Source organism: Oncorhynchus mykiss, chromosome 27, assembly GCF_013265735.2.
Source record: "Oncorhynchus mykiss isolate Arlee chromosome 27, USDA_OmykA_1.1, whole genome shotgun sequence".
In the NCBI taxonomy this organism is placed as follows: domain Eukaryota; kingdom Metazoa; phylum Chordata; class Actinopteri; order Salmoniformes; family Salmonidae; genus Oncorhynchus; species Oncorhynchus mykiss.
In genome coordinates this window covers 4,423,704-4,451,361 of record NC_048591.1, presented here as the reverse complement: position 1 = coordinate 4,451,361, position 27,658 = coordinate 4,423,704, and the positions used below count along the sequence as shown (strand labels likewise).

The following is a 27,658-nucleotide window of genomic DNA, read 5'->3' as shown; positions in this document are numbered from 1 at the left end:
ATATGACAGTTAACAGAAGTCTAGGATGCATTGCCTCAACTGTAAACATGTCTTAAGTTGTCATGCCATCGTCCCATACAGTACTGTCGTGTGACATCAAAGAGCTCCCAGTTCTAGACAGTCCAGTGAAATCCACAAGCCTTCCAGATCCAGACTACAAGGCATGTCTGATTGCCATCGTGCTGGGGCCCACTCAATGTGTGTGAATTGTGACAGCACTGTGCGCGGAGGATTTGTAGAAAGGTTGTGGATGTGATATTTAAAGGGGATTGGCAGGCCGTGAGGAGAACAATCCCATTCGTCTGCCACCATGGTGCTATCTCCGCTGAAGCCTGAAGGACATAGAGGAGAGACAGAGGAAATGAAACAGATACATATCTATGTGTTGTTTGATTCAATCCTTCAGAAGAGACGACAGAGACAGAGAAAGGAGTTTCACTTCACTATAGCCTATGTACCTCACTGTACAACTGTAGAAATACATTGTTGAAAGCCTTAAGAGCCAGCCACAATATGTTAATATGTTTACCCCCCAAACACAAAGGTTTGGGGGGTAAATCACAATGCATTCCTATTACAATAACAACAATTTGACGAAACACATCCTTTATGCTCTAAACATGTCATTCTAGACCATTGGCTGGATAAAATGTTGACCAATGTCAGTGGGAAAACATAAAGAGTTACGTGTTGCCTTGACTTGCGTGCATCCCTGTGTGCGCGTGTGCATGCGTTACGCCTTTGTGTGTGTGTGCACACGTGTGTGTACAGTATGTGCATACACATTAAGCATGTGTTTATGTGTGTGTGTGTGTGCATGAGTGCATGTCTCACTTGTTCCGTTCCCCAATAAGAGACCAAGTGGGTTCTGAAAGGCATCCATGGGGGGGGCTACAGAGTGCTGGTCAAGCAACTCCAGTTGAGTCTTAAAATATCTATTTTTCCAACTGAAGCACTGAAGCACTGAAGTCCTTAAATATCAGCGGTGCTAGCACAGGTGAAGCACCTTCTGACTAAAGAGGACAACAGGTGCAACACATCCTGGTCAATGAGGATGACTCCAATCATCCTCAAAAGACCAGAAAGGACGAGGCGAAGTGAAAGGGCTAACTGGGCCCGAAATCTGTTTTCTCCAGCAGGTGCTGTTATTTCCAAGTTTTTTTTTCCTGCTCACCAATCGAGGAATTTTTGTGTAGAGGTCAATTAGAGTGTCAAATTTGGTTAACAATACATCGAATAGATTTTTCCTATGTGTGACTTATTTGATAGAAGTTTCATGATGATTAAGTTGTAAGAGTGTGCTGATTTCAGGAGGACACGTGACATCCCGGCAACTTTGAGAAAATCCACTAGTTAGCACACCCACAATGTTATAAACCCAGACTATTTCTAAAATGTATCTTCTGAAAATGTGATTTTAAACATAATCCTAACCATAACCACACTTCTAACCCCTGACCTTAAATTAAAACCATACATTTTTATGATATAGACAACTTGGTAACTAGTGGAAATAGTTGTGACTGATGTTCACACACATATCTGATCTCTCATTGGTTGGAATGGTCCCACCCGATCTTGCCTCCTGCCCGACTGCCTACCATTTTTGAAGGCATTTATTTGTATTGGGCTGTAATTCAATTTATGTGAGGTATTATTATTTTTTTTTTAAAGAAGCTTAATATAGTATGAGAAAATAATGTTTGTTTCCCAGTGTTGAAAATTCAACTAGCATAGTTGCTCACTAAAATGCTATTTGATACCTTAAATTCTATTTGAATGTTTGTGGTTGTTGAGCCTATACTGAGAGAGCCAGTGAACCATCGTGCCCCCTCCATCCACCCTCAAGTGGAAAGCAAAATGAATCTTTTATTAAAGTCAGAATTTCCACTTGTGCAGAAAGTTCAGGTAGGGATTCGTCAAAGGGTCCAATTCTGGGGAGCTCTCTCCGTTATCACCCATGAATCTGTCTGATTGTTGCTATTCCACTAACATATTGTATAATGGGAAATGGCCCTCAGTGCATGGTAGCCACTGCAGCTATAGCTCATACTGTACATATACATGTCTCTCGTCGCACACAACAAGCCAACCTACTCAGAAAATGTCAGGAAATAGTAAATATCATGACTTTAGATTGATAAGGGGTATAAATGGATGGGTAAAACCATCACAAAGATATAGACGAGCAAGAGAGAGAGAGGGGAAGAGAAAGAGAGAGAAAGTCGGGGGCTGTGCACTTTGTTGAGGAGCTAGCAGTAAACTGAAATATTAATCATCATAAAAGGGGCATGCATGATGACAAGAAGACTAAGGGCAATAATATACTGTATATTGATGAAAACAAGGGCATGGAAAAGTAGCTTTGGGTTATATGAGAATGAGGGGCTTGCTTGGTATTTTAATGCAGTTCCGCAGTATCTATGCTGCTAATACTTAGACTACGCTGGCTATTATATCTTTGGCTGAGCAAGTGGATGTCTGGTGAAAGTGTTTCAAACTCACCAGCCTATAAAATAGCTGTGACTTTAACCTGTGTCTATACTGACAGGTCTGCTAGAAGAACGACGTAATGATAATTGCCCAAATAGTAACCTTGGGCAGCAAAAGGGATTAAACTAAAAGGGTATTTTTTTAAATACAGGTATACTGAGAAGCCAAGTGGTGGCTAAGATGACAGGGTAAAAATGTTTTCCACATCATCACCCTGGAGACTTGAAAGATCACTCGCCGTCAATTACCTGGGCAAGACCAGAGGTGCCCGGGCAGAGGAGACTTTCTTTGGGGGGGGGGGGGGGGGGGGGGGCTGTTGAGGCGGCACACCTGGGTCAGGAGCTGGTTCAGTGGCTGAATTAGTCATGTTTGCAGTTGCTAAGCACCACAGGCCTCTGTGGATCATTTAACCCTGTGAGAGGCTGTCTCAACTCAAAGATAACCCTCTAGCCTGCTGGGGAATGAAATACACCACCGACCATTGTAATGGTAGTTTGGTGTACGATTAATATCCATAGACTGTGTAAACATATTGCATTCATTAATAATGCAACATTTTGTCTGAAAGTAGCAGGCCTACAAGGAATGTCCCATGGGAAAAAGGACGACAGCAAGCGCTCCTTCTTCTATCTAAACTCCTGTTGTTGACTAGCATCCCTTGCTGTGATGCAATGCCCTTAACGGCTTGCCCAATCAAAACTGCCATTAGCTGCTGTTGCACGTCGTCTCCTGACCTTCCTCAGATATTCTGTTAGGGATTTGCAAATTGAATTATAGCCCGATGGAAACCGTCAAACGTGTCACTGTGGGTGTAAAAGGTTTTGCCGGAGCCATTGATTCAGACTAACTTTGATTAGACGGTGAGGATGAGTTACATTTTTCAGGAAGTCTGCTGTAAACTATTGTGGATGGGAGTGGCACACAGTCTTTTTATGAATGAGGAGGGTTGATCAAATCCTGCAGATCAGGGAGAAATGCGCTGGTGTCAGAAAGAGATAATCACATTGCTTGGGGAGAGAGAGAAATGCTGTCAAACTAGTTATCTTCTCGCGAGGAGGGTGGCAGTGAGAATGATTAGAATGCTTCACATTGATGTCATTCCTCTCTGGTGAGATAAACGTTGTGGGAGGGTTTTCGATTCCATTGCACACAGGTTTCGGGTCACTTCCACCTGTCAGTGAAGCATTAAGTTGAGTAGACACGACAGATCTGATATGGTTTGACTCATGGGATATGTTACGGTATGGTCATGGCTACTATGCTGGAGTATTTTTTTTAAAACACAAAAAAAAAAAACGTTTGGTCACCTGTGCCATGGAAATGGGAACATAAGTATATGCAAATATATTTCTCAATGCATTTCAGTTCTATTCAATATAATGTGTCAACCGGGCAGCTTAGTCTTGCACAAGATATAGTGCTCTTGGTTGGTCACCACAGTGAGTAGAATGAAAAACCTTCACTATTTGCCAGCTAATGAAAAAATTATTTTATTTTATTTTATTTTTTATTTTACCTTTATTTAACCAGGTAGGCAAGTTGAGAACAAGTTCTCATTTACAATTGCGACCTGGCCAAGATAAAGCTATATTATATATATATATTATATTCCACTCATGGTCATAATTACATATTTATAGATGTCGACAACAGACAGCAAGGTCATCCTTACAATTTAAATTAACAATAACAATGTTATATAATATTGAGCATTCAGAATAACCTACCTAATTACAGCGTCGATAACGTAGAGACATAAATCAATAGAGTATCAATACACTTTTCCCAACAGTGATGTACTGTACTTCTTAGTCACTAAGCCTGACATCAGTGTTACCCTGTCCAGAGTTATCTTTCAACATGCCATTGTTGGCTTTCTAGTACCCTTTTTACACTATCTTGCCAACCCGAAACAAATTGTACTGGCTCGGATAGATTCTTCTCACATGACTATTTTTAGCACAATTCCAGCAACAACAGTGGATATGTAACCAGACCAGCTCAGTACAGCTTGGTTTGGTGCGTCTCGGTTCGGCACAGTAGTGTGAAAGGCTCACTAACTGTCCTCCAGTAGCTGCACTACCTCCTCTTTCTGACACTTCCTGGCCAGGGATAGGGCTGTGCAGCCTGTCGAGTCCTTACTACTCCTCTCTGCCCCGTTCATTAGCAGGGCTTTGATAATGGGAACACTGCCGTTCTGGGCAGCCAGATGTAATGGGGTGGCCTGGCTCTTGTTCAGAGCGTTGACGTTGGCCCGATGCGAAATGAGCTGGAGCACACTGGAGAAAAGGCCGCCGTTACACGCCAAGTGGAGCGCAGTCCAGCCGCTATCCTCTGCCATGTCGGGATTGGCCTTGGCCGACAGCAGCTTGGACACCACTTCCTCTTGCCCGTGGTGGCAGGCCAAGTGGAGGGGTGTCCAGCCACCCTTTCCTGGCAGGTCCATAGAGCACTGGTGGGCTTCTAGTTCCAGCACGGTGGTCGCGTGGCCCTTCAGCGCCGCCAAGTGCATGGGCGTCCAACCCTGGAGGGTCCTGGGGTCGGGATTTGCCCCGTTGCCCAACAGTAGCCTGCAGATGCCCGTGTGTCCCTTGAGGGCGGCGAAGTGTAATGGGGTGTAGTGCCGGCTGTCCAGGGAGTTGACATCGGCGCCAGCTGTCACCAGCTGCCTGGCTACCCTGTTGTGGCCCTCCTCGGCTGCCAGGTGTAGAGCGGTGGTCAGGGAGTGGTCCATCCCGTTTGGGTCAACTCCCTTACCGAGCAGGAGCTTGGCGATGGCGAGGTGGCCGTACACACTCGCCACGTGGAGCGCCGTCCTCCCGTGGACCTCCTCATGCTCTTCGGCGCTTCCCATCCGCGTCAGGAGGAGACGCACAACGTTCTCGTGGCCGTTCTGAGTGGCCAGGTGAAGCGGCGTCCACCCGGCTTTCTCCTTAACGCTAGGCTGGGCGCCACTGTCCAGTAGCAGACGGACAACTCTGCTGTCGTCGCTTTGAGCGGCAAAGTGCAGAGGAGTCCACTGGTCCCCATCTCCAAGTTTAACATCTGCCCCGTGCTCCGTCAGTAAGGAGCATATCTCGTGGAACTTGTGGAGCACCGCCACAATGAGAGGAGTGTATCCTCTGACGCTCTGTGAGTTTACCTCCGCACCAAGACTCAAGACATGCCTCACACTCTCCGTGTCACCACTAACCACTGTGTAGTGGAGAAGAGTGTTGTTGTCTTTGAAGAGCATAGACACATGCTCCTTCCTAAGGGCCTGTCTGAAGTTTTCAAAGTCTTTCCTTGATAGAATATTGAGAATGTCATCCCTGGTGTTGCTCGTGTCTGTGAATGTAAAAAAGCAACATAAACCAGATAAGACACAGAGGCAGAGGTATTGCCAATGCAAATCAATCTGATACAGTATAACAATATGTCTGCTGCCTCATTTGATTGTGGCAGTAGCCATGGTTAATTGAAGAGTGCATGCATTTGCATACAAGTTGGCTTTGTCTAAAGAGACATGGCTTTCCTCCAATGCATTTTGTTCAGTCTAAGAGCCAGAGATAAATAAGCATTTTTTTCACATGGTCCAAAGCTACACCTTCTCCAGTTTTTAATACGTGGAAAACACTTGGTAGAATTGCATTTTAAATGTCAGCCCTAGAAGCACTGAGACACACAGAACATGAGTTTTCCCCATGCACTCACCTGGAGGGTTGGCGAGTGAGCACGTGGATTTCTTAATGGAGATATAATGAACAAGTGTTAATAGTAGTCATCATAATAGCAGCACATCAACAAGTCAATGTTGTTATTAATGGGGCTAATGACAACTGTTTATAACGCATACATTATACAACCATACAGTTGGCATAGTCAAGGTCTTCTTTAACATACATTCACATGGGAGAGAGAGAGAGACAGGCAGACTGGCAGACAGGCAGACAGACAGACAGACAGACAGACAGACAGACAGACAGACAGACAGACAGACAGACTTTGTTTGAGAGCTTTGTATCTGTTATCTCAACATTGATGGTGGATGCTGTATCTGTTATCTCAACATTGATGGAGGATGCAGCACTGAGCACTCACTCTTCTGAAGATGGGCGACAGCATGGTATAATCAGGTTTGTGTGTCTTATCCCCGTTGCTACATCCACCTATTCCCAGGATGTCGCTCAGAGCTTCTGTCTTTCGAACAGTGTCTGGAAATAAACAAACAGACAAAGAGGTTTGGTCATTAAAAACATATTCTCAAATTCAGAGGGATTTGATTGATGCAGTGCATGCATCCGTCATACTCAAAATGTTAACAAGATGTGTAAACGTGTGAATAATGTATGCTATTTTTTTACAATTCTGTTTGTAAAATCCATGAGGCACAGTAGTTTTATTAAAAGTTTTCATATTATACAGTAACTGCTGTAGTCAACACAATACTAAAGGGCACTGAAGATGAAGAACAATTACCCTGAAACGATTGAACACTTTTGGTCATACTGATTTACGGTGTCCATTTTATGACATGTGAAGTAGAATGCAAATAACCTATTCTTATGTGTAATAATGCTGTAATATGGAAAATTGCTTAGTAATGTTGCTCATTTCGATGCGGCAGTGTATGCATACACATGGTGTTTATTAGTATTCGTTAACATGGCACTTTAATCCTTTGCCTTAATTGCTTGCCTGCAGCTTTTGTAAATGATCCAATCTTATCTGAGTTTATTTTAGAATATTACAATAAGGCATCTCACATCAGTGAGCATTACATTGAACAGAGCATGTGCTCTCCGAGTCTCTCTGAGTCTCCTCAAAGTCTACAATCAGAAAGCTGTCAGAGTACAAGCCCTGGACAGGATAATTATGATCTTCATGCAGAAACAGATGCAGAGTTACTGAGTGCTGTGCATTTCAGATCTGAGTGATGTCTGAGCACTTGGTAAATAAACTACCGGTAATTTACCAAAGTTACCATAATTTTCTGTAATTTTGGTCATTAACCGGACATCTATGGCAATCTATGGTAACTTAAGTGCTCCCGAGTGGAGCATCGGTCTAAGGCACTGCATCTCAAAGCTAGAGGCATCATTGCAAACCCTGGTTCAATTCCAAGCTGTATCACAACCGGCTGTGATTGGGAGTCCCATAGGGCCGTGCACAATTGTCCATGTTAGGGTTTGGCCGGGGTAGCCGTCATTGTAAATAAGAACTTGTTCTTAACTGACTTGCCTAGTTAAATAAAAAACGTTGTACCTTTTTAAAAAATGCATTCATATAAAGTATTCCTTTTTTTTTATATCTGTGTCCATTACAGCTTGGTCGCTTATTTTATAATTTTATATATTTTACATGTGAAAACCAAATAGTGAAGGTGCTGGAGGCAAAATACAAAACTGGAGAAACTTCCAGTCAGATGCACATTTATTTTAAGCCTTCAGTTAGTCGACCTTCATCAGAGCATAACTCCACAAACAATAGTGGGACAGATAAGGCCACACACAGTGGGTCAAAGTTAATTAAAGACCCTTGTGATAATCTAAAGTACCCAAAAAGGACACTTGATGTCATGTGATGAAAATTCCATAACATCCTTGAAAGTTACCAACATTCTGGTAGTTTACAGGAAATTGACAAAGTTACCAGTAATATACCCTCCCTTTGCAACCCGTCTGAGGATCTGGCCTCAGCATTGGTGACCCGTCATTCAGGGCAGCTGGGTTAGAGCTCCACATTTTGGGCTTGCCTGTTTTGCATATTATTTTGGCATTAATACGCGTCACATATCAGTTTGCAAACAACGTTAAAAAAATCATTAAGTTAATAAAGCCGCATTCAAATATGGTCTCTTTTTTTGTTAAGCAGCTCCAACGTGCAGGTGTTTCAGCCTAGCTTTCTGTGGTGGTGGTGGGGCAAGCCAGCAGAAAATATGGAACGTTGCACCGTGATTGGCTCAGTGTTCTGTCACTCATGGAGATACTACCTTACCACAAAGTCTAAGGGGAGACCTCGAAAATTCTAGCCCTTTGGGTGGTGACATAGAGTTACATTAGAAGTGTCCATCCAAGAAGGCTCAAGGTCATTGGCCACAGATAAAATGACATCAAATCACGTTATATATATATATACAGTAGCTTTGATTGGACTGATCATGTTAACATCATACTTTCAAAATCTTAGCTAGCAGTCTTCATCATGAATCAAGTTAAATATCTACTGGCAAATCCTTTTAAATTCTTGTCAAATAATGAAGAGAAATGATAGATAAAATGTATTGGTGCTCATCGGCCATTTGACACAAACATTACACAACAAGTTGAAAATTTAAAATTCAACGATTAGTGGTTTGGAAGGAAGTGAGCACAGCACAAGGTTAGTCCAAAAATGTCTTGTATGCTCCTGCATAAATGATGTAATATGCCAGGGAGATATGTATACTGTAGCTAAAAAAGTAATTCTAAGTGTATGTTGTGTAGTAAGCTGTTAGTAGCCCATGTGCCTCACGCTAATAATCTTAATTTTGCCACCACCTGACTTGGTGGTGCACGTGCACATGTAGCCTATAGCCTGTTTTAGAGAAACGTAATCATCTAATATTGTAAGAGCTTTCATTGTCTGCATATATGCCCGCGTTATTTATCCTACAGTTCTGACTTGGTGTACAGGGAGAATTCTGTAAGAACGGAACATGTTCTGAATTCTGTTGCTGTACATTTCAAAAGTGCTGAACAAATAGTTATATTGACAACGTCCGTCCTAGCTTGCTCATTAATGTCTTAATCGAAATTACGGATTGCCTCTTATTTGCTCGTCATTCCATTATGACAGAGATTGTACATCTCAATTGTCAGTAGAAACCACATATGTTTAAGCAAGTCAGACATATCAGTTATGTTTTTTTAAAAGCCAGTAAATGAGGCTGAATGAACTGTTTCGCTGCCAGACAAGGCTCCGCTGATAGCCAGGTGTAGCAAGGTGTTGGGACTGCTGTTGGGACTAATAGTTTGTGGGCACCGTTTATTACGGTTGTAGTGCAATGAATGTATTGCTTAGTGTACTATTGTGTAGTGGCTCAGCAGGCATGCATAATTTTAAATGTTATATTTTTTGCCCCAACAACATTTAAATGCTAAAATCGCCACTGGGCCTCAGCCAGTGTAAGATCGTTTACTGAACAAAGTCCACACAACATGTTCAGCCATATTGTGTCAATCTCCAACATATGGGCTTGCCTTGTTTTGAAGAAACAATGTGCTGGAGCAATCACATGGTAATGTGTATAGCTGTAGGCTTAATAAAGGGTGTATTTTTCTTTGAAAAGGGAAGCCTATGACACTTGGAGACAACAAAGGAGGCCCTTCATAATTTCTTTCTTCCCTTTTTCTGATAAAAAAATGGTGGCCATTCTGTTTCTATACTGTTTCTGATCATAACAAGGGGTGGCTATTCTCCCCCTCTTGTTGTCTCGAAGATAGTTTGTTTTGTTGTTGTTCTGTGCGGTTGGGTATGGAGAGGGACACACAATGTTATCTAGCCTGATCTAAGATCTTTTCGTATGTCTGGCATTGATGACAATGACCATAGGAGTTGGTTGGCGGTAAGTAGACAGAGGTGGACCAGTAACCAAAGTTTCCAGGCCGGGCAATGGAAAAGTGTGAGCTGAATTGGCTACTGGAGGGCTGCTGGTGTCAGATCATTACCATTATGCCATTGAGTAAGCCACGTAGCCCCAAAAATATCTCTCCATCTTGCACTGCACAATGGCTGACCATGTGCCTCTCAACATGTGGGTGTGTCTGAGGTAGGGAAAAAAGCAGAATACTAATTTTCTTTTTAACCAAATGGACAATATTCTACTCTACAGTATTTTACAGCACTAACAGATCTGGAATCAGGTGAAGTGTTACCTGAGAAGTCTGGCCTCTCTCTGGGATCCTGATCCCAGCACTGTTGCATTATTGTGATCATCTGCTCACATTCTTGTGGCTTGTCATCAGGGATATTTTCCAAGCCTGGCCTTCTACCTGATGCCACCTTCATCAGGACTGTCGTTGTACTGCTTCCTGTGACACAGGAAGTTATATGTTTTGTCAGATGAGAGATGATTTTCAAAAATGACCTCTCAATGTGATTATAAGCTTGTATAGTTTAACTACCTGAACTTTGTCAAAAACTACTGTGTATGTGATTTGATTTTTTGAAAATCTGATACTTGAATCAGAATGCATTACCACTACTCACGTTTCCCAGCTTGATAAGGTCTCTTCTGGGTCAGGATTTCCCACATCACAATAGAGAAGCTAAATTAAAACAAGGAACACGTAAGACCACTCTGACCGGACAGGATAACTTCAATGTGGTTCTTTCTCCGTGTATCTAATAACACTGAAGAAAAATATAAACGCAACATCAACAATTTCAACGATTTTACTGAGTTACAGTTCATATAAGGAAATCCGACAATTGAAATACATTCATTAGGCCCTAATCTATGGATTTCACATCAATCAAATTTCAATCAAATGTATTGATAAAACCTGTTTTACTTCAGCCGATGTCACAAAGTGCTGTACAGAAACCCAGCCTAAAACCCCAAACAGCAAGCAATGCAGATGTAGAAGCACAGTGGCTAAGAAAAACTCCCTATAAAGGCCAGAACCTAGGAAGAAACCTAGAGCAGAACCAGGTTCTGAGGGGTGGCCAGTCATTTTCTGGCTGTGCTGGGTGGAGATTATAACAGAACATGGCCAAGATGTTCAAACGTTCATAGATGACCGGCAGGGTCAGATAATAATAATCACAGTGGTTGTAGAGGGTGCAACAGGTCAGCACCTCAGGAGTAAATGTCAGTTGGCTTTTCATAGCTGAACATGACTGGGAATACAGATATACATCTGTTAGTGACATTTTTTAAAAGATGGGGCGTGGATCAGAAAACCAGTCAGTGTCTGGTGTGACCACCATCATGCAGCACGACACATCTCCTTCGCATATAGTTGATCAGGATGTGGAATGTTGTCCCTCTCCTCTTCAATGGCTGTGCAAAGTTGCTGAATATTGGCAGGAACTGGAACATGCTGTAGTACACGTCAATCCAGAGCATCCCAAACATGCTTAATGTGTGAGATATCTCAGTGCATTCAAATTGGCAACGATAAAATGCAATTTGTTTGTTGTCCGTAGCTTATGCCTGCCCATACCATAACCCCACCACCACCATGGGGCACTCACTGTTCACAATGTTGACATCAGCACACTGTTTGCCCACACAACACCATACACGCTGTCTGCCATCTGCCCGGTACAATTGAAACCAGGATTAATCTGTGAAGAGCACACTTCTCCAGCATGGAAGTGTTCATCAAAGGTGAGCATTTGCCCACTGAAGTCAATTACAACGCCGAACTGCAGTCAGGTCAAGACCTTGGTGAGAACGACAAGCATGCAGATGAGTTTCCCTGAGACGGTTTCTGACTGTTTGTGCAAACCAATATTTTCATCAGCTGTCCGGGTGGCTGGTATCAGGTGAGGAAGCCGAATGTGGGTGGGATGGTTGTGAGGCCGGTTGGACCTACTGCCATTTTCTCTAAAACGATGTTGGTAGAGAAATTAATATTCAATTATCTGGCAACAGCTCTGGTGGACATTCTTCCAATCAGTATGCCAATTGCCCGCTCCCTCAAAATTTGAGACATCTGTGGCATTGTGTTGTGTGACAAAACTGTACATTTTAGAGTGGCCTTTTACTGTCCCCAGCACAAGGTGCACCTGTGTAGTGATCATGCTATTTAATCTGCTTCTTTATATGCCACACTTGTCGGGTGGATGGATTGTCTTGGCAAAAGAGAAATGCTCACTAACAGGGATGTAAACAAATGTGTGAACAACATTTGAGCATATGGAACATTTTTGTGCATATGGAACATTTCTGGGATCATTTATTTCTGCTCATGAAACAAGGGACCAACACTAAACCTGTTGCATTTATATTTTTGTTCAGAGTACATTAAATCTAAATTACATTATCAAAGATTATACCTCATTAGAAACTATATTGAAAAAATCGATGACTTTAGGATCAAATACTGAACAAATTATTGAAATATCTAGTTAGTAACTCATAATGTTTCTATTACAGAGAGAGAGAAAACTAGCCTATTTACACTGTTCTATAGTGGGCCTATGTGTGAGTTTGTAGGAATTTGCCCTTGGCAACTACCTCACCTGTAAACATCGAACTTGGTTCCCGGATGCTCAGGGCACAGAGTGAATGTCTCTGGAGGTATGTAGAAAATGTTTCCTCTCGCAGTCAAGTTTTCAATGAATTCCTTCTTGTTCCCAGCCTCCTCCCACTTAATTAAGCCAAAATCTGAAATCTTTGGATGGAAATTTTCTTCAGACAGATAATCATTACTGCGTATGTACCACTGAACTCTTATTCAGATATAACCCTACATTTTTTAATGTTTGCATGCCTAATTAACAAAATAGTCAAGATATCATTAAGGACCCTCGTCTCGCTCATTACACTTTTTAAAAATAGGAATAGCTGCTTAAACGGCATACCAGTCTCTCTGCGGAGCTATTCTCACCTTGATGTGGAGGTGATCGTCTAGAAGGATGTTTGAAGGCTTCAGGTTCAGGTGGAGAAGTGGAGGGTTCATGCTGTGAAGGAAGTTCATACCCATGGTGACCTCGTGAATCATCTGGAACTTCTTGGGCCACATCAACACGTGGCTGGTGAGGAGACGATCCAGGGAGCCATTATTCATGTACTCCATCACCATGGAGGGAGGGTCATTACACACCCCGTAGATGGACACAATGTACTTGAATGTCACTTTCTCCATCTTGGATGCTTCCTCTATCATTCTCCTACAAATAAAGAAAAGATAAGTGTAAGGAGGAGTTGACAGGTTTTTTTTACACACCTGAGCAGCCTCAGCCCAAATATTTTTGTTGTCACTTTCAACCTTTCTAATCTAAAACACTTGTTTTCCCAGTAATTAGACCACTACTGCAAACTGCTAATTATTCAAACTCCCAAATGTGCTCCCTTTTAGTGATTGATATTCCATTAAAAATGATGTGATTTATTCTGTGAAATGTTTGCTCTGATCTAGAGTATATCTTCTAGGCCTGTAATAAAGCCACATTAACCATACCTGTAGAGACTGGTGCCAGTAAGGGTGGTATTGAAGCTTTTCAGGGCACACTTTTCCCTCCAAAGCTTGACTTTCACTCTGTAGACCTGGCCAAAGCTGCGTTCTGTCACCTTAATCCAGTCAGCCTCAAAGTCATCCTTCCTGAAGATCCTGAACTTCTCCAGGCCCCCTTCAACACGATCCATAGGGGGGCAGAGCTCCTCCTGTGTGTCACAACACCGCCTCAAATCTCACACAAACTCTGAATAATTTCTCCGCGGGGTCACCCTTGTCCATGAAGTGTGTAAACAACTACTGAGGAGGCGAGGCAGCAAACAAGTGTGTCTAAGACTCGATTGTGGTTTACTGTGGGTTGTGGGAGGAGCCATGTCACTGCTTGTTTTCATAGCAATGTAACAAGACCGGTTTCCACTGCGCTATCTGCCAAGAAAATTGCTTAGGTTCCCACCAGAGAGCAGGAAGGAAACCTGATAAAGCAGATAGCTCTGATACCTGGAATGCTGTAGTGTATATACTCACTCAAATGCTATGATGAGCTTTTGCGCATGAGTGTTTGACAGTGTTTGACAGAGTATCAACCAATCACAATAGAGACATCCATAATGATGGGTATTTTTTTAATTGTACTTTTAATTGTTTTAAGAAGGTCATCCTTATGACAATTTTGATATTTTATATATAATTTTAAGACACCTTGAAGTATAAAAAAAAATATTTTCAAAAATGATTTGATAATTGGCCTTACTGCAATTTGCGCATTCAAACGATTCACGACATGGAACAAAAGATAGTTCCCTCCCAAAAATCAAAAGGAAGTTTGTTCTGAAGAGTCTATCCTAAATCTGAAAGATATAAGATCAGGAAATGTTATATATATATATATACATATATATATATTTTTTTGTACATGTATTTAACACCTTGTTTTTTTCCCCTAAACAGTCTCCACATACTGTATACTTCCCTAGAGCAAAACAACCGACAAGTACGTGTTGGTGAGAGTCTCACCTTTACACAGACGGGTCATATTAGTGTGTAGCCCAGCTGTTTGGACGCTACAGACAGAAGTTGTCAGATCGGCTGTACCGACTTCAGATGAGTCCCAATGCACTGGTGGAGGAAAACAGAGAACACCATCATGTTCGTAAGAGTCTCATCTTTCCATTGGTGGGTCATAAAAGATTGTAGGCCGTTCAGAAGCTATAGATGATTTTGTGAGAATGCCGCATGGTCTGACAAACACCTCTCACCCTTCACTGCAGATGCGGAAGTGTTACATAGGCGGAGGTGGTAAATTGAGATGCATCCAATGCAGAACAACTGATACAGTATCTCTAGCTTAAACTGACAGATTTGAGTGGGAATTGTTGTATTATGTTAATTCGAGGACATCGACCTTAGGGGGTTAAGAGAAATTGTGTGCACAGCAGAAAGAATTTGCCCGACTTGACACTGGATTACCAGCAATACTGTACTTTACGATTATGGAAATGAAACCATCATTCGTGTTCTGCATGATGACACAGCATTAACGGAACGTTACACAAACAAATCTGCTGTTTTCACCTGAAAAGTGGTCCAATGTTAAGATTCATTCACATTTTCCAGCTATGGGAAAGATAATCTGGAAATGATATGGCTATTCTCTTTTCCACTTATTTTGGATTGTGTCATATCGCTGGTTATACAAAACAGACGGCCTCGGACGTCAAAGTACGTCATCAGAAGGAAACGTTTGAAATCTGAAAACATCTGATCAAACATTGATTTTGCCCTGTAATGATACATGAACTACTTGCTGAAGAGTCAGCTTCTTGGACCAACTGAAAACGACTTTCAAAAACCTGTTAAAGAGAGCATAAATGCTCGTTATGACTTTTCAGACCCTGTGGGACACCGAAGCATTATCTCACATTATACTCTAATTTATTCTCAGACTTCACATGCAAAGTCATCCTTGATAGCAGGGGCCTCTTCTGCACAATGAACAATAAACAATGTCACATTGTGAAACTCCTCCTGTCTGGAATCCTCCTAGAGAGAGACGCGTTTCAGTTGTAGGACACTTGTCTTCTCTGTGCTCAGAGGAACTGCACTCAGAGTCAAAAGAAAAGTCCCCACGGAAGCTATACGCACATGCCTGGGAACTAATTGGACGACAGCACATACAGCGCTGGGCAAATTGCACATCATTGTGCTTTGAATATTCAGATTTTCGGGTGATGCAGCAGAGGCCGCCGCAGGAGGACTATCATAACAATGTCACCATAACAATGCCATTCCCTAGATAGAGAACAACCTTTGACCAGGGCTTAATAGGGGATGCCCATAGAGATCTGGTCAAAAGTAGTGCACTAAATAGGGAATAGGGTGACATTTGGCACAAAACATTCTGTCTTCACCTTTCTGCTCCATTAGTTTAGCCTATCTTTCAGGAAAGGTGTGAAGCGATATCCTTTATGAGTGGCCCGGGGGTCATGTGAAGTCAATTCAGGGAGATGATAAAATAAAGACATCCTCCTCGAGCTACCCTTTTATCACCCGTGATGTTCTGGTTATGGCTTGCACATTTATATCATATTTACACTATTTGTCTGAGACAGAGTGGGTCTTTGTGAACGATTTAGAACTGTAACATTGATAGGCCTATCTTATGAATCGTTCATGTGCATGGGGGAGAGGTTTGCTTCGAAGGCCTATACATTGTGGTACTGTGCACCATGACCTCCTGCTGTTTTTATAATTCACACGTTAACAAAACAAAATGATCATATGTTCAGCTTCAGGATATTTCAGAACTACTGAAAGCACATTCCAAATCTCCGCCACACTCAGATTGTTTTCGTCCTCCCTTCCGTCTCTCTTTTGCATCCGTCTAATTCCCCGCAGTGCAGTTTTGAGGAGCTTTCGTATTAACGGTTCCTTGATTCATTTGGACTTGGGCTCATGTGTCTCAAAATGCCTGGAGGTTGGGATCCTGAGACTATTTCTCCTTTTATGAATCCAGCTGCGCACCCTTTCAATTACAAGACGCCATTAAGGAGTTTTTTTAAATTATTAAACAAATCCTCTTCAACACAATTTCCCCACAATTCTCCTAAATCTGCTCAGCATCTTCTCCCTCCAGGCTGTCTGCGCCGGTCTCCCTTTGTGCGTGTGTGTTCATGCATGCGCTGTGCATGTGTGTGTGCGATCTGTGTTTTACACACTGAGCTACTGTATCTCAAAGGCGACGTCTGCCTATTGGCTGCTTTTCATTTATAGACATCTTTGCCTGTCCAGGGAGAGAGCGTAAACACATCATAGTGACGCTTTATGCAATTCTGGCTGAGTACTTTGTCTCGCAACGGGATGCTATGGATCATGGCAGCTGTTAATTTGAAAGGGGTGTGTGCATGAGAGACAGATACAATGTGATCCATCTTTATTAATAGAAAAAAATAATGAAGAGTGATAGGCCTGTCATTAAACAACTCAACGAGAAAACAAATATCTTTTCTTTGGGATACTGCTACCTCCGGGACTTTTTTGTCAATTGGTAGGTAATAAAAGTCCCAAGTCCAAACTCTTATATATATTTTTTAAATAGTACATTTTGCCAATACTCCACAAATGAACTCTCCAGCCTTATATAGATTCCCCAGGTTACTTGAGACACACATTTAGCTCAAATTGTCAACTACAGTACGCCAAATGTGAGTCACCTCAGCCTTTTTGTTATAAAACATCTCAGTTAGCAACGCTAGCTCGTTAACGCTATATGCTGACCACACCGCCAGTGTTGCGTGCGCGAGTGTTGCTAGAAAAATATATATATATATAAAAAAAGATTCAATAATTTCATCTAAACTGTTGGCGCACGTCAATGAGTGTCTGCATAGCCAGGCACTAAAATAGAACTTGATTCTATTTCTGAAACTTCACGCATTACAAGTCCCGCCTCTCGCATCTCCTCATTGGTTTTTAGGCTCATATACCCACCTGGGTGATTGAAAGATGAACTGAGGTCTACACTCCAGTCCAGTTGGTGGTGGTAATACATCTTAAAGTTGGTTGCCAACCGCCATATAAAGTCCACAGAAGAAGAAAAAGACGACTGAAGGAGGAGAGATTACATTTGCATCCAACTTTTAAGGTGCATACACTGCCACCTACTGTACTGGAGTGTGAGGCCAGTCACGGCCTACCTACATTAAATTCTCTTCATTTGTCCTGTTCTTCTAAGAAAGTGAAATAGACACCACCTCCTTCCCATTTCCTCCCCCCACTACACCACCCAAACCCCAACCCTGTCCAGCCTCTCTAACCCTTTCTCACAATTTCTCCCGGTCTACGTCATACAGTTCACAAAATATCAACACATGCTCCCCCATTTCCCCCACGAAACACACATCACACAGACCTGTTTCATGTGTCCCTATCATCCACAACGTGACATTCAGACCTGTGTGCCCGAACCGTAGTCTAACCCACACAACTTCCTCTCTCTTACATCTCATACTCCCCACCTCTTCCTTAACTGACCGATGCACAGGATAAACTACTACTAGCATCCCACTCCCTTTGCCAAAGATTGAGCCGTTTTGCCCGGATCAAGGACTTAACTTCCCTGCGGCCCAACGTGACCTGAATATCTACCCCCTCTCTCCTCACCGCACACTTATCCACCACATCAGCCTTCTGATTACCCTCCATAGCCACATGGGCAGGAACCCATCAAAAGCTTACTACCACACCCATCCTCTCCAATCCCATTAACAGCATGATCTCCACAAACAAGTCTCCCCTATCCGACCTGCCCGTCTCCACACCACTCAACACTGCAGCCTTATCAGAACAGATCTCCACTCTTGAGTGGTTTCACCTCCTCCATGCCTCTCAAACATATCAACATGCACTGACACATAATCAGTTAACCACTTACATACTCTAACATTAAAATCTTGGATGTACACCCATGCCCCCTGAATCCTTTGAACCATCTGTATATATCCTTAAAAAAAAATAAAACCAATTCATCTATACTGTATATTTCTCCACACACACACACCGTCTCACCCCATTCTCTCCTACCCTCAATAATATCCACATCTACACTTGGTTTCAGAAACAGCCACGGAGGAACATTTCCAATTGCTGGCTCTATCTCGCTCTCCCCGAGTCCATATTCTACCACTTTCTGCCCAATTGTCCATCTGTACACCCTCTTCTTACCCACTCCCCGCATTCCCCAGTTACCGTGACCTCAGGATGTCCTTCTGAATTCCCTTTAAATCTCATCCAGTACACTAATGCAAGTTTGTCCTGCCTTATCCTCAGTGGCAGTTACCCACTATCCACCTGAAATGCCTCAACAGGTGTCATCCTGAAGGCACCAACACACATTATTTTTAATTTGACCTTTATTTAACTGACTTGCCTAGTTAAGAACAAATTCTTATTTTCAATGACAGCCTAGGAACAGTGGGTTAACTGCCTTGTTCAGGGGCAGAATGACAGATTTTTACCTTGTTAGCTCGGGAATTCGATCTTGCAACCTTTCGGTTACTAGTCGAACGCTCTAACCACTAGGCTACCTGCCCCCCAATCTCAGGGCCCTTGACTGTATCCTATCCAGGCGCTGTAGTACCGTTTTGCCTGATCAATGCCTGATACATACACAGCCGTGTTTATCTATCTGACCCCCTATCAAATCCTGCCACTGTCCTCATGAGGTTCAGTACCTTCCTACAATGAATTTTAATATACTCAACAAGTCTCTTCCATATGTGCCACAGGGTTCAATTATTGGACCGACTCTCTTCTCTGTATACATCAATGATGTCGCTCTTGCTGCTGGTGAGTCTCTGATCCACCTCTACGCAGACGACACCATTCTGTATACTTCCGGCCCTTCTTTGGACACTGTGTTAACAACCTTCCAGACGAGCTTTAATGCCATACATCTTTCCTTCCGTGGCCTCCAATTGCTCTTAAATACAAGTAAAACTAAAATCATGCTCTTCAACCGATCGCTGCCTGCACCTGCCTCCAGCACCACTACTCTGGACGGTTCTGACTTAGAATAACTACAAATACCTAGGTGTTTGGTTAGACTGTAAACTCTCCTTCCAGACTCACATCAAACATCTCCAATCCAAAGTTAAATCTAGGCTTCCTATTTCGAAACAAAGCATCCTTCACTCATGCTGCCAAACATACCCTTGTAAAACTGACCATCCTACCGATCCTCGACTTCGGCGATGTAATATACAAAATAGCCTCCAACACCCTACTCAATAAATTGGATGCAGTCTATCACAATGCCATCCGTTTAGTCACCAAAGCCCCATATACTACCCACCACTGCGACCTGTACGCTCTCGTTGGCTGGCCCTCGCTTCATACTCGTCGCCAAACCCACTGGCTCCAGGTCATCTACAAGACCCTGCTAGGTAAAGTCCCCCCTTATCTCAGCTCGCTGGTCACCATAGCAGCACCCACCTGTAGCACGTGCTCCAGCAGGTATATCTCTCTGGTCACCCCCAAAACCAATTATTCCTTTGGCCGCCTCTTCTTCCAGTTCTCTGCTGCCAATGACTGGAACAAACTACAAAAAATCTCTGAAACTGGAAACACTTATCTCCCTCACTAGCTTTAACCACCAGCTGTCAGAGCAGCTCACAGATTACTGCACCTGTATATAGCCCATCTACAGTATAATTTAGCCCAAACAACTACCTCTCCCCCTACTGTATATATTTATTTTACTCCTTTGCACCCCATTATTTCTATCTGCACTTTCTTCCACTGCAAATCTACCATTCCAGTGTTTTACTTGCTATATTGTATTTACCTCGCCACCATGGACTTTTTTTTGCCTTTACCTCTCTCATCTCACCTCATTTGCTAACATTGTATATAGACTTATTTTTCTACTGTATTATTGATTATATGTTTGTTTTACTCCATGTGTAACTCTGTGTTGTTGTATGTGTCGAACTGCTTTGCTTTATCTTGGCCAGGTCGCAATTGTAAATGAGAACTTGTTCTCAACTTGCCTACCTGGTTAAATAAAGGTGAAATATATATATATTTTTTAAATCAGCATACAAGGCCACACCCTGTACCACCTCCTTAAATATGTAATCTATCATCAGGGTGAACAACACCGGACTAACCACACTTCCCTGAGGAGTACCATTGTCCACTTCAAACCACATTGACAATTCTGACCCCACCCTCAACCGTATGACCCGATCAAACAGGAAGTCCATGATCCAGTTATACAGACGTCCCCCAATGCCCAATGCACTCAGCTTGATCAACAACCCGTCCCTCCACATGGTATTGTAAGCTTTTTCAAAATACACAACATTCATCACGCCTTTTATTTTCAGGACCTTGGCTATCTCTGTACTAACTGTCACCAGGGCATCCATGGCAGACCTCCCTCTGACCAGACTTTGCCTCCGGCTATCCTACATCAGTACATTTTGGCTACAACGCAGCTTGCTAACATACTATTGGGATTGCCTTCTGAACGATCCACCAATGGGATCTGCCACTGATTATTCCAATCTCGCAGAGAGCAGAGTCGTAAGAGGCTACCTGAGGGGTGTGTCCATAGACACTCAAACCTCAATCCATCACTAAAACAAGCCCCTGGCTGCTATTCCTCCTTTGCACTCTAATTGGTTGGGTACCTGTATCTCATCTACATGGTGTGCAGAGGGACACAACTCTGTTAACTTTCCCAAACACAATTAAGAAGTGATGAATTACGAACCAACACATTTCATATTCTGTTCTGTTGGCAATGCTACAGTGAACACCGTATATGAGCTTTGCATACAATGATATTCATTAGCATTTATTCATGCATGTGTATGAAAGGACCAGTCATCCATCTGAGCATTGTGGAAGTCGTTTAATCATTTGAGCTTGTGGCAAATCAGGAACAAACTGTTGTAGCAGTTGAGGTAATATGGTGCATGATGAAGTAGTGCAGACAGAGCTGTTAATAAGTTGTCGCTGTCATTTGTGTCTTAGTGAAAGTAGCCCGTGATCTGTATTGTTTTTAAAAGCAATTGGCCAGAATTGGTATGATAATATGCTTCATGCTTGAGATGATGTTTGAGAATCATTGAGAGGATAATAAACTTTTTTTTTAACAAACTATTTGCTTCCAGATAGTGGCAGGGTTAGAGGACTTAGTACAATAGACTAGAAATAATAATATGGTGTATACACAATACGCACATCGTGTTAAAATGCACATGATCATAAAACACTCTTGATCGTCAATTCATCTTCACTGTGCACAGTTGTTTGGTGAATTAGCAATTGTTACCATGCAAAAAAATTGACCGAGATAATCGACCATCAGGTAATCTGTTCTGTACATGTGTTTCTGTGTCATATTACTACAGTGTAAAGGTAAGGCATTCACTGCGTCGGTGAAGGGAGTGAGATTTGGGACCACAGAAGCTCTGCCCGGGAATCACTTATTATAGGAGTGAATTGGATTGATTCTGGTCAGTGTCTGGTCTGGTCTGCAGGCTGACGTGATTGACCATTGTCTCCTACTTGGCTATGGTAGGATCATGTCTCCTCTACGCAGGCAGCCGCAGCACGCTCTGGACTCTGAGTAAACCATCCAATCGGCCCTCCGCCGTCTATAGGCCATCCAGAGAAGCAGCAGGGTCCCCGTCATCAGCGAACACCCCACCACCATCCCCAGGATGACAAGCATAATCTCCATCTCAGCTGCTGTATCTGAAATGCATACAAGTAACACAAGTTGTCACAAATGGCACCCTATTCCCTATACAGTGCACTACTTTTGATCAGGGCCCATAGGGAATAGGGTGCCATTTGTGATGCACAACAGTCTACACACAGCAGGCACTAATTTCCTCTCTGATAAGGATCTTTTGAGCGTATTATCAAGACTGGTCACATTTGATTACTTAGTCGTGCTAATAATTACCCATCTCCCCCGGGAGAGAAGAATTCTCTGCTCCTTTCAACATGGGACCAAAGGATATGCGGTTCCTCAGATTGGTGATAGCCTCTGGACCCTCTTCAGAGAAGAGGTCTCTGTGCTGAAGACACTGCTGCAGTCAGAACAGAGAAAAACATGGCGTGTGTGTGTGGAAAACGATGAGTTGGAGGAGATAACCGGTAATTCCGATGTTTCCGGGTCTCTTTCCAGGTGCACTCCTCTGTTATTAACATGCCTCAAACATGTTGCCTCAGTTGTTGTTGTTGTTGTTTGATATCAATGTCAATGGAAATATATAATTTTATACAGCACATAATTAATCTTCTAACAATAGTGAGGTTTTAGTTTGAAGGCTACATGCAAGGCTATATACCTCAAACAACACATAAAGGCCTATTATCAGCTTGAAGGCAGCACACTAGGTCATATGCTAGGCAACATACTAAACAACACATAAAAGGCCTATTATCAGCTTGAAGGCGGCTCGCTAGGCTAGGCTACAGGCTAAACAATAGAAATTGAAAGAAATGTAGCTTTATGAGAATGTTCCATCTCCAGCTATTCCAATGGGGGGGGGGGCATCTCCATCTCAGTATCTCAGTAAGTCTCCTTGTTTCCTCCAATGGCTCTAAGAAAAGTGAAATAGAGCCCTAGACACCACCTCCTCCCCTTTCCTCCTCCCACTACAGCACCCAAAGCCCCAACCCTGTCCAGGATCTCTAACTCTTTCACACAATCTCTCCCTGTCGACGTCACACAGTTCACAAAATATCAACACATGCTCCCCCATTTCCCCCACTGAACACTCATCACACAGACCTGTTTCATGTCTCCCCATCATCCACAATGTGGCATTCAGACCTGTGTGCCCGAACCGTAGTCTAACCCACACAACTTCCCCTCTCCTACATCCCATACTCCCCACCTCTTCCTTAACTGATCGGTGCACGCGATAAAATTGCCTCGCCCTTACTACTAGCATCCCAGTCTCACCCTCTCACACTCGGTATGGTTCCTGAGGCAGATGCTCAGATCGCAGTGTAGGTATGCCATGGAGTAATTAATCATCTGGAAGAGACTGATGGTGAAGCTGGCGCGCTTTGACAGGATGCTGGGTAACAGCCTGATTCCTCGCGGGTTCAGCGGTAACCTGGAAGTTCACACAACAAATCACAACAACTGTGGGACTGAGAGGGAGGGTTGAGTATCGGTCGACAGAAGCATAAAAACGTTCACAGGACATGTGATAGGAACGACAACGAACTTTGTTTTGAAGTGAATTTGATAGTGAGTGTAATTCAAATAGCAAAGGTCCCAAATGTTTCCGACAACCGCAAGTCAACACAAAGTAAAGAAGAGTGGAACAATGGAGTTGGTTATCATTGACTTCCTGTTCATATTGATCATGAAGGCCTTGCCATTTGAGGTTATGAGTCTGCATAAATGCCCCCTCTCCTAAAACTATTATGAGGATGTGTTTATGCGATATGATCTTAAGACAAGTCATTTGATAAAAGCATATTCAGCACTAATTCAGGGATTTATCAGACTTAAAAGATGGATCTTTGGAAATGATAGGCTACTCAGCCGACATAAGCGGAGTTCAGATTGGTCTGGGAGCAAACCTGACCGTAAGGAGACATGTTTCGCTGTCCTTCAATCCCCATCCTAACTGGGGGATTAAAAAGACACCCCTCTTCCTTGTCAACAATTTTCCAAGTAAATAAAACGTCCCTGTTCAGATATAGGCAGTGGTGGTGGTCCACAGCTAAAGAGTTTATTTACTGTTGGTAGACATGAGTTTTTTTTCTGTTTTTTTCCGCTCTGCGCTCTCTAAATGTTTCATTTGCCATCCATCCCAGAAATGCTGCTTAATTAACGGCGATAAGACCATCAGCAAGCAAGCCTTGGGCGGTGCCGTCTATATACGGCGAACAAAAATATTCCAACATTCAACACATGCCCGCTAACCTGGATCAAGCGGGATTGATTTGATTCCAGGACATTATTTGACTTGATTGGAATGTTAGTCAGCATTGACAGGTTAGTCCTATTCTGGAGCTGTTGGTAGTCGGGCTGCTGGAGATATTCCGTAAATGAAACACAACAATATGAACACCTACCTGGAAAACACATAACAGGTTATGTTGATGTCATCAAGCTGAACAGTGGGCGAGAGACAGCAGGACTTTATCTCTAGGATCACCTGGCTGTTGTTGGTTTTCAGGTTGATGACCACCTGGAGAATCCCCAGAGCCGGGACCAAGTCTCCGGGCAGAACGTCGCGTTCCAGGTTCAAGTTCATCTCGGCCGTGTAGTTTCCAGTGGCACAAATATCGTCGGAAATGACCGCTAATCTGAAAACAGATTAGAACAAACATGAAACCGATGATTTAAAAAAGCACTTGTGATGCAAATACATGTTTAAAAAAAGATTGATATTACTGTGTAGTCGCATAGGTATAGTTAAGTTAGCCTATCCAATTCAATTCAAATAACTTGACTAACTAATGTTGAATGTTAATATTAGAATGCACTTTTTAATATCATAATACATTATTTTGTTAATTAAATGAAATATCCTGTGATAATTACCCAGTGAGGAGATCAGGGGATGATAACCCAATTCTCTGGTGCAAGGCCAATGGATCTGACCCACTCCCAGACCCCAGGATCTTTCTACCAGACTCATGCGCTGGACTTACTCCAGACAAAGCATGGTCATTCCCGACCCCATTAGTGGTCTGTTGCAGTAGTGCACGTGGCAGGGCGGGTTCCTTGACCCTCAATCCCATGGTCTCATCAGGTCGTGATTGAGTTAAGTTAATGTGGCTGGTGGCAGCTGAACTATCGGCAGCGAACGGCACCGTCCCTGTGCTAAACCCAGAATGCTCACTTTTCACTTCATGCACTATTGGAGCCTCTGAAGGGCTTATTTGCTCGTTATCGGCAGAAGCATTTGAGGTATTTGAATGCCGTTCCTCTTTCTCCTCCGAATCTGTAAACGAGTCCCATTGGCTTTGAGATGGAGCGCCGAAAGGCATTATCTCAGTAGAAGATTGCCCTTGGCGATGATGCAAAGCCAGGCTGGCGGTAAGTGGCCCTGTGGGCGAGTAATTGTCGGTGGGTGGACTAGTCGATGTGTCATTATACGGACGAGGCGGTAAGAGGGGAACAAGGTGGCTCCCCTTTAATGCCTCAGTGATGTCAGAGGTCATGACGTCCTCTTTAACAATGTCAAAGAGAGGTGTCGCCGGTCCTACACGCTGTAGATGTTTTCCAACAGTTATGGACTGAGAGACTGAGTTTCCTGATGTTGTTGATGTCGAAATGCTTATGTGATGCTTTTGAGCTGAAACATGTTGAATTACTGATGTGTGGGAAGCAGATGTCTTTACTGCAATATTAGGCGGAATAGTTGACTGCCCAACTGGGATTAACGATTTTGCAGCGGTAAGTGAAAACAGATTTCCAACACTGTCAGGTGTAGAAAACGTTGATTTCACACTCTCTGGAGAGACGTCAAATGTTCCATTCACATTTCTGATTTGATTTGGAGGGCCTGTGCTCCGCGAGGAAGTCGTCATAGATACTTGTTTTTTACCTTTTGTTGAGTGCCTTTGCTGATTGCTTTGCTTATGTTTTGTCGACGCATCGGCATATTTTGTAAGCGTGACCCTATGGGTAGAGAATTGCTGTGGTTTAGACACAATATGTGGCTTCTTATTAAAAGATACCATTCGGGATAGTGTCTGGCTTGGGGTTATCACAGTCTGCACTGGCATTTTATGACTTGGCGCTTGGCTGGAGAATGACTTATTTTCTTCTTCCAGCGATTCAGAGAGATTTTCAGCCCGATGAATGTCTCTTGCCGTTTCTCCCAACAGTTTCATTAAAAGATGGGAGGGAGACGTGTTTGGAGAAGTGTGTTTTTCCTCTCCAGCCAGCCTTTCTGTGGTTTTCATTATCCCATGGTGAACAGTGCTGCTCTTGTCCATTGTCATTTCTGTCACCTCCTCAAGAGAACCTTGAGGCTGAGAGAAGTCAGACTCCTGTCCTCTGTTGTTTTTCAGCTTTGGTATGTTCACATTTTTCAATTCTTTAGGTGGTTCAAGGTTCCCAGCACTGTCTGCAGAGATTCGAAAGGTGTCACCACTCGACTTGATGTCACCGCGACCTACGGCAAGTCTTTGTTCGGTTGACCTTTTCACATCGACGTGTGTTGTTGTCGTCATCATGGCGGACACATAAATGTCTAACTTACTTGTGGTTTCAGAAATACGCTTTGCGGAAAACGTGAGTCCTTTCTCTGTTGTTCTGGGCAACTGAGCATTTACTTTAGCACTTGGCTTCACTGTCTGTGACAAAACAACTGGAGGCGCAGTCCGTTTATCGATATCGTTTGCATTGTCGGCACTCTTAGAATATGGCTTTTTGGACAATGTTCTCATCATAGTTACAGATGCACGTTGCATGTTAGGGACTTCTGGCAGGAGGCTCATAGGCTGCTGCTCTTTGAACAGAACACTGGGCTGTGCTGGCAGGTGGCCAGTGGTACTCAACACAGACATCAAAGATTTCGCACTCCCTGTCAGAGCCTGAGAGGCAGGAGGAACTTTGACAGCTGCCGTGGTCTGCCTCGTAGAGCGGAAGGATGTTGTTGCACTTTGGCTTTCGATTGATGGCATTCTCATAGGCAAGGCTGATTCATCAATGTGGTCAGTGGTGTGGCTTTTTGATGTGATTATTTCACGAGCTTGGCTAAAGAGAGAATTAAACGAGTCTAGCATACCACTTATCATTGATCCATTGTTGGGGTCATTAGCCCCACTGATGGGGTCATTAACCCCACTGTTGGAGTCATTAATCCCACTGTTTTCAATGTTCTGGTCAGAGAGAACATGGACAGAAGGAGATGGAGCATTGGTGAGAGGAATTGTCATAACTTGCCCAACAGCATGCTCCCGCTCTTCCCCTCCCCCATTTTCTAAACTAAACTCTGTGTCCTTATTTGTAATGTCAACAC

General features: G+C 43.1%; 1 protein-coding gene across 1 annotated transcript; it reads right to left on the bottom strand.

Annotated features, from left to right (window-relative positions):
• Window positions 1–4,108: 4,108 nt before the first annotated feature.
• Window positions 4,109–13,975, bottom strand: ankk1 (ankyrin repeat and kinase domain containing 1). Its single transcript, XM_021587317.2, has 8 exons — window positions 13,647–13,975; window positions 13,074–13,356; window positions 12,706–12,857; window positions 10,723–10,781; window positions 10,389–10,544; window positions 6,574–6,686; window positions 6,187–6,217; window positions 4,109–5,820 (listed from the first exon to the last, which is right to left on the bottom strand). Exons 1-8 carry the CDS (start codon window positions 13,829–13,831, stop codon window positions 4,550–4,552), a joined length of 2,250 nt encoding a protein of 749 aa, XP_021442992.2. The 5' UTR covers window positions 13,832–13,975; the 3' UTR covers window positions 4,109–4,549.
• Between the last annotated feature and the right edge of the window lie 13,683 nt (window positions 13,976–27,658).

Coding starts and splice junctions, on each gene's coding strand:
- ankk1 (XM_021587317.2), bottom strand. CDS start 13,831: ATGGATCGTGTTGAAGGGGGCCTGGAGAAGTTCAGGATCTTCAGGAAG. Junction 12,858..13,073: donor ACGATCACCTCCACATCAAG/GTGAGAATAGCT, acceptor TTCCATCCAAAG/ATTTCAGATTTTGGCTTAAT. Junction 10,782..12,705: donor ACCAAGTTCGATGTTTACAG/GTGAGGTAGTTG, acceptor GTTTTAATTTAG/CTTCTCTATTGTGATGTGGG.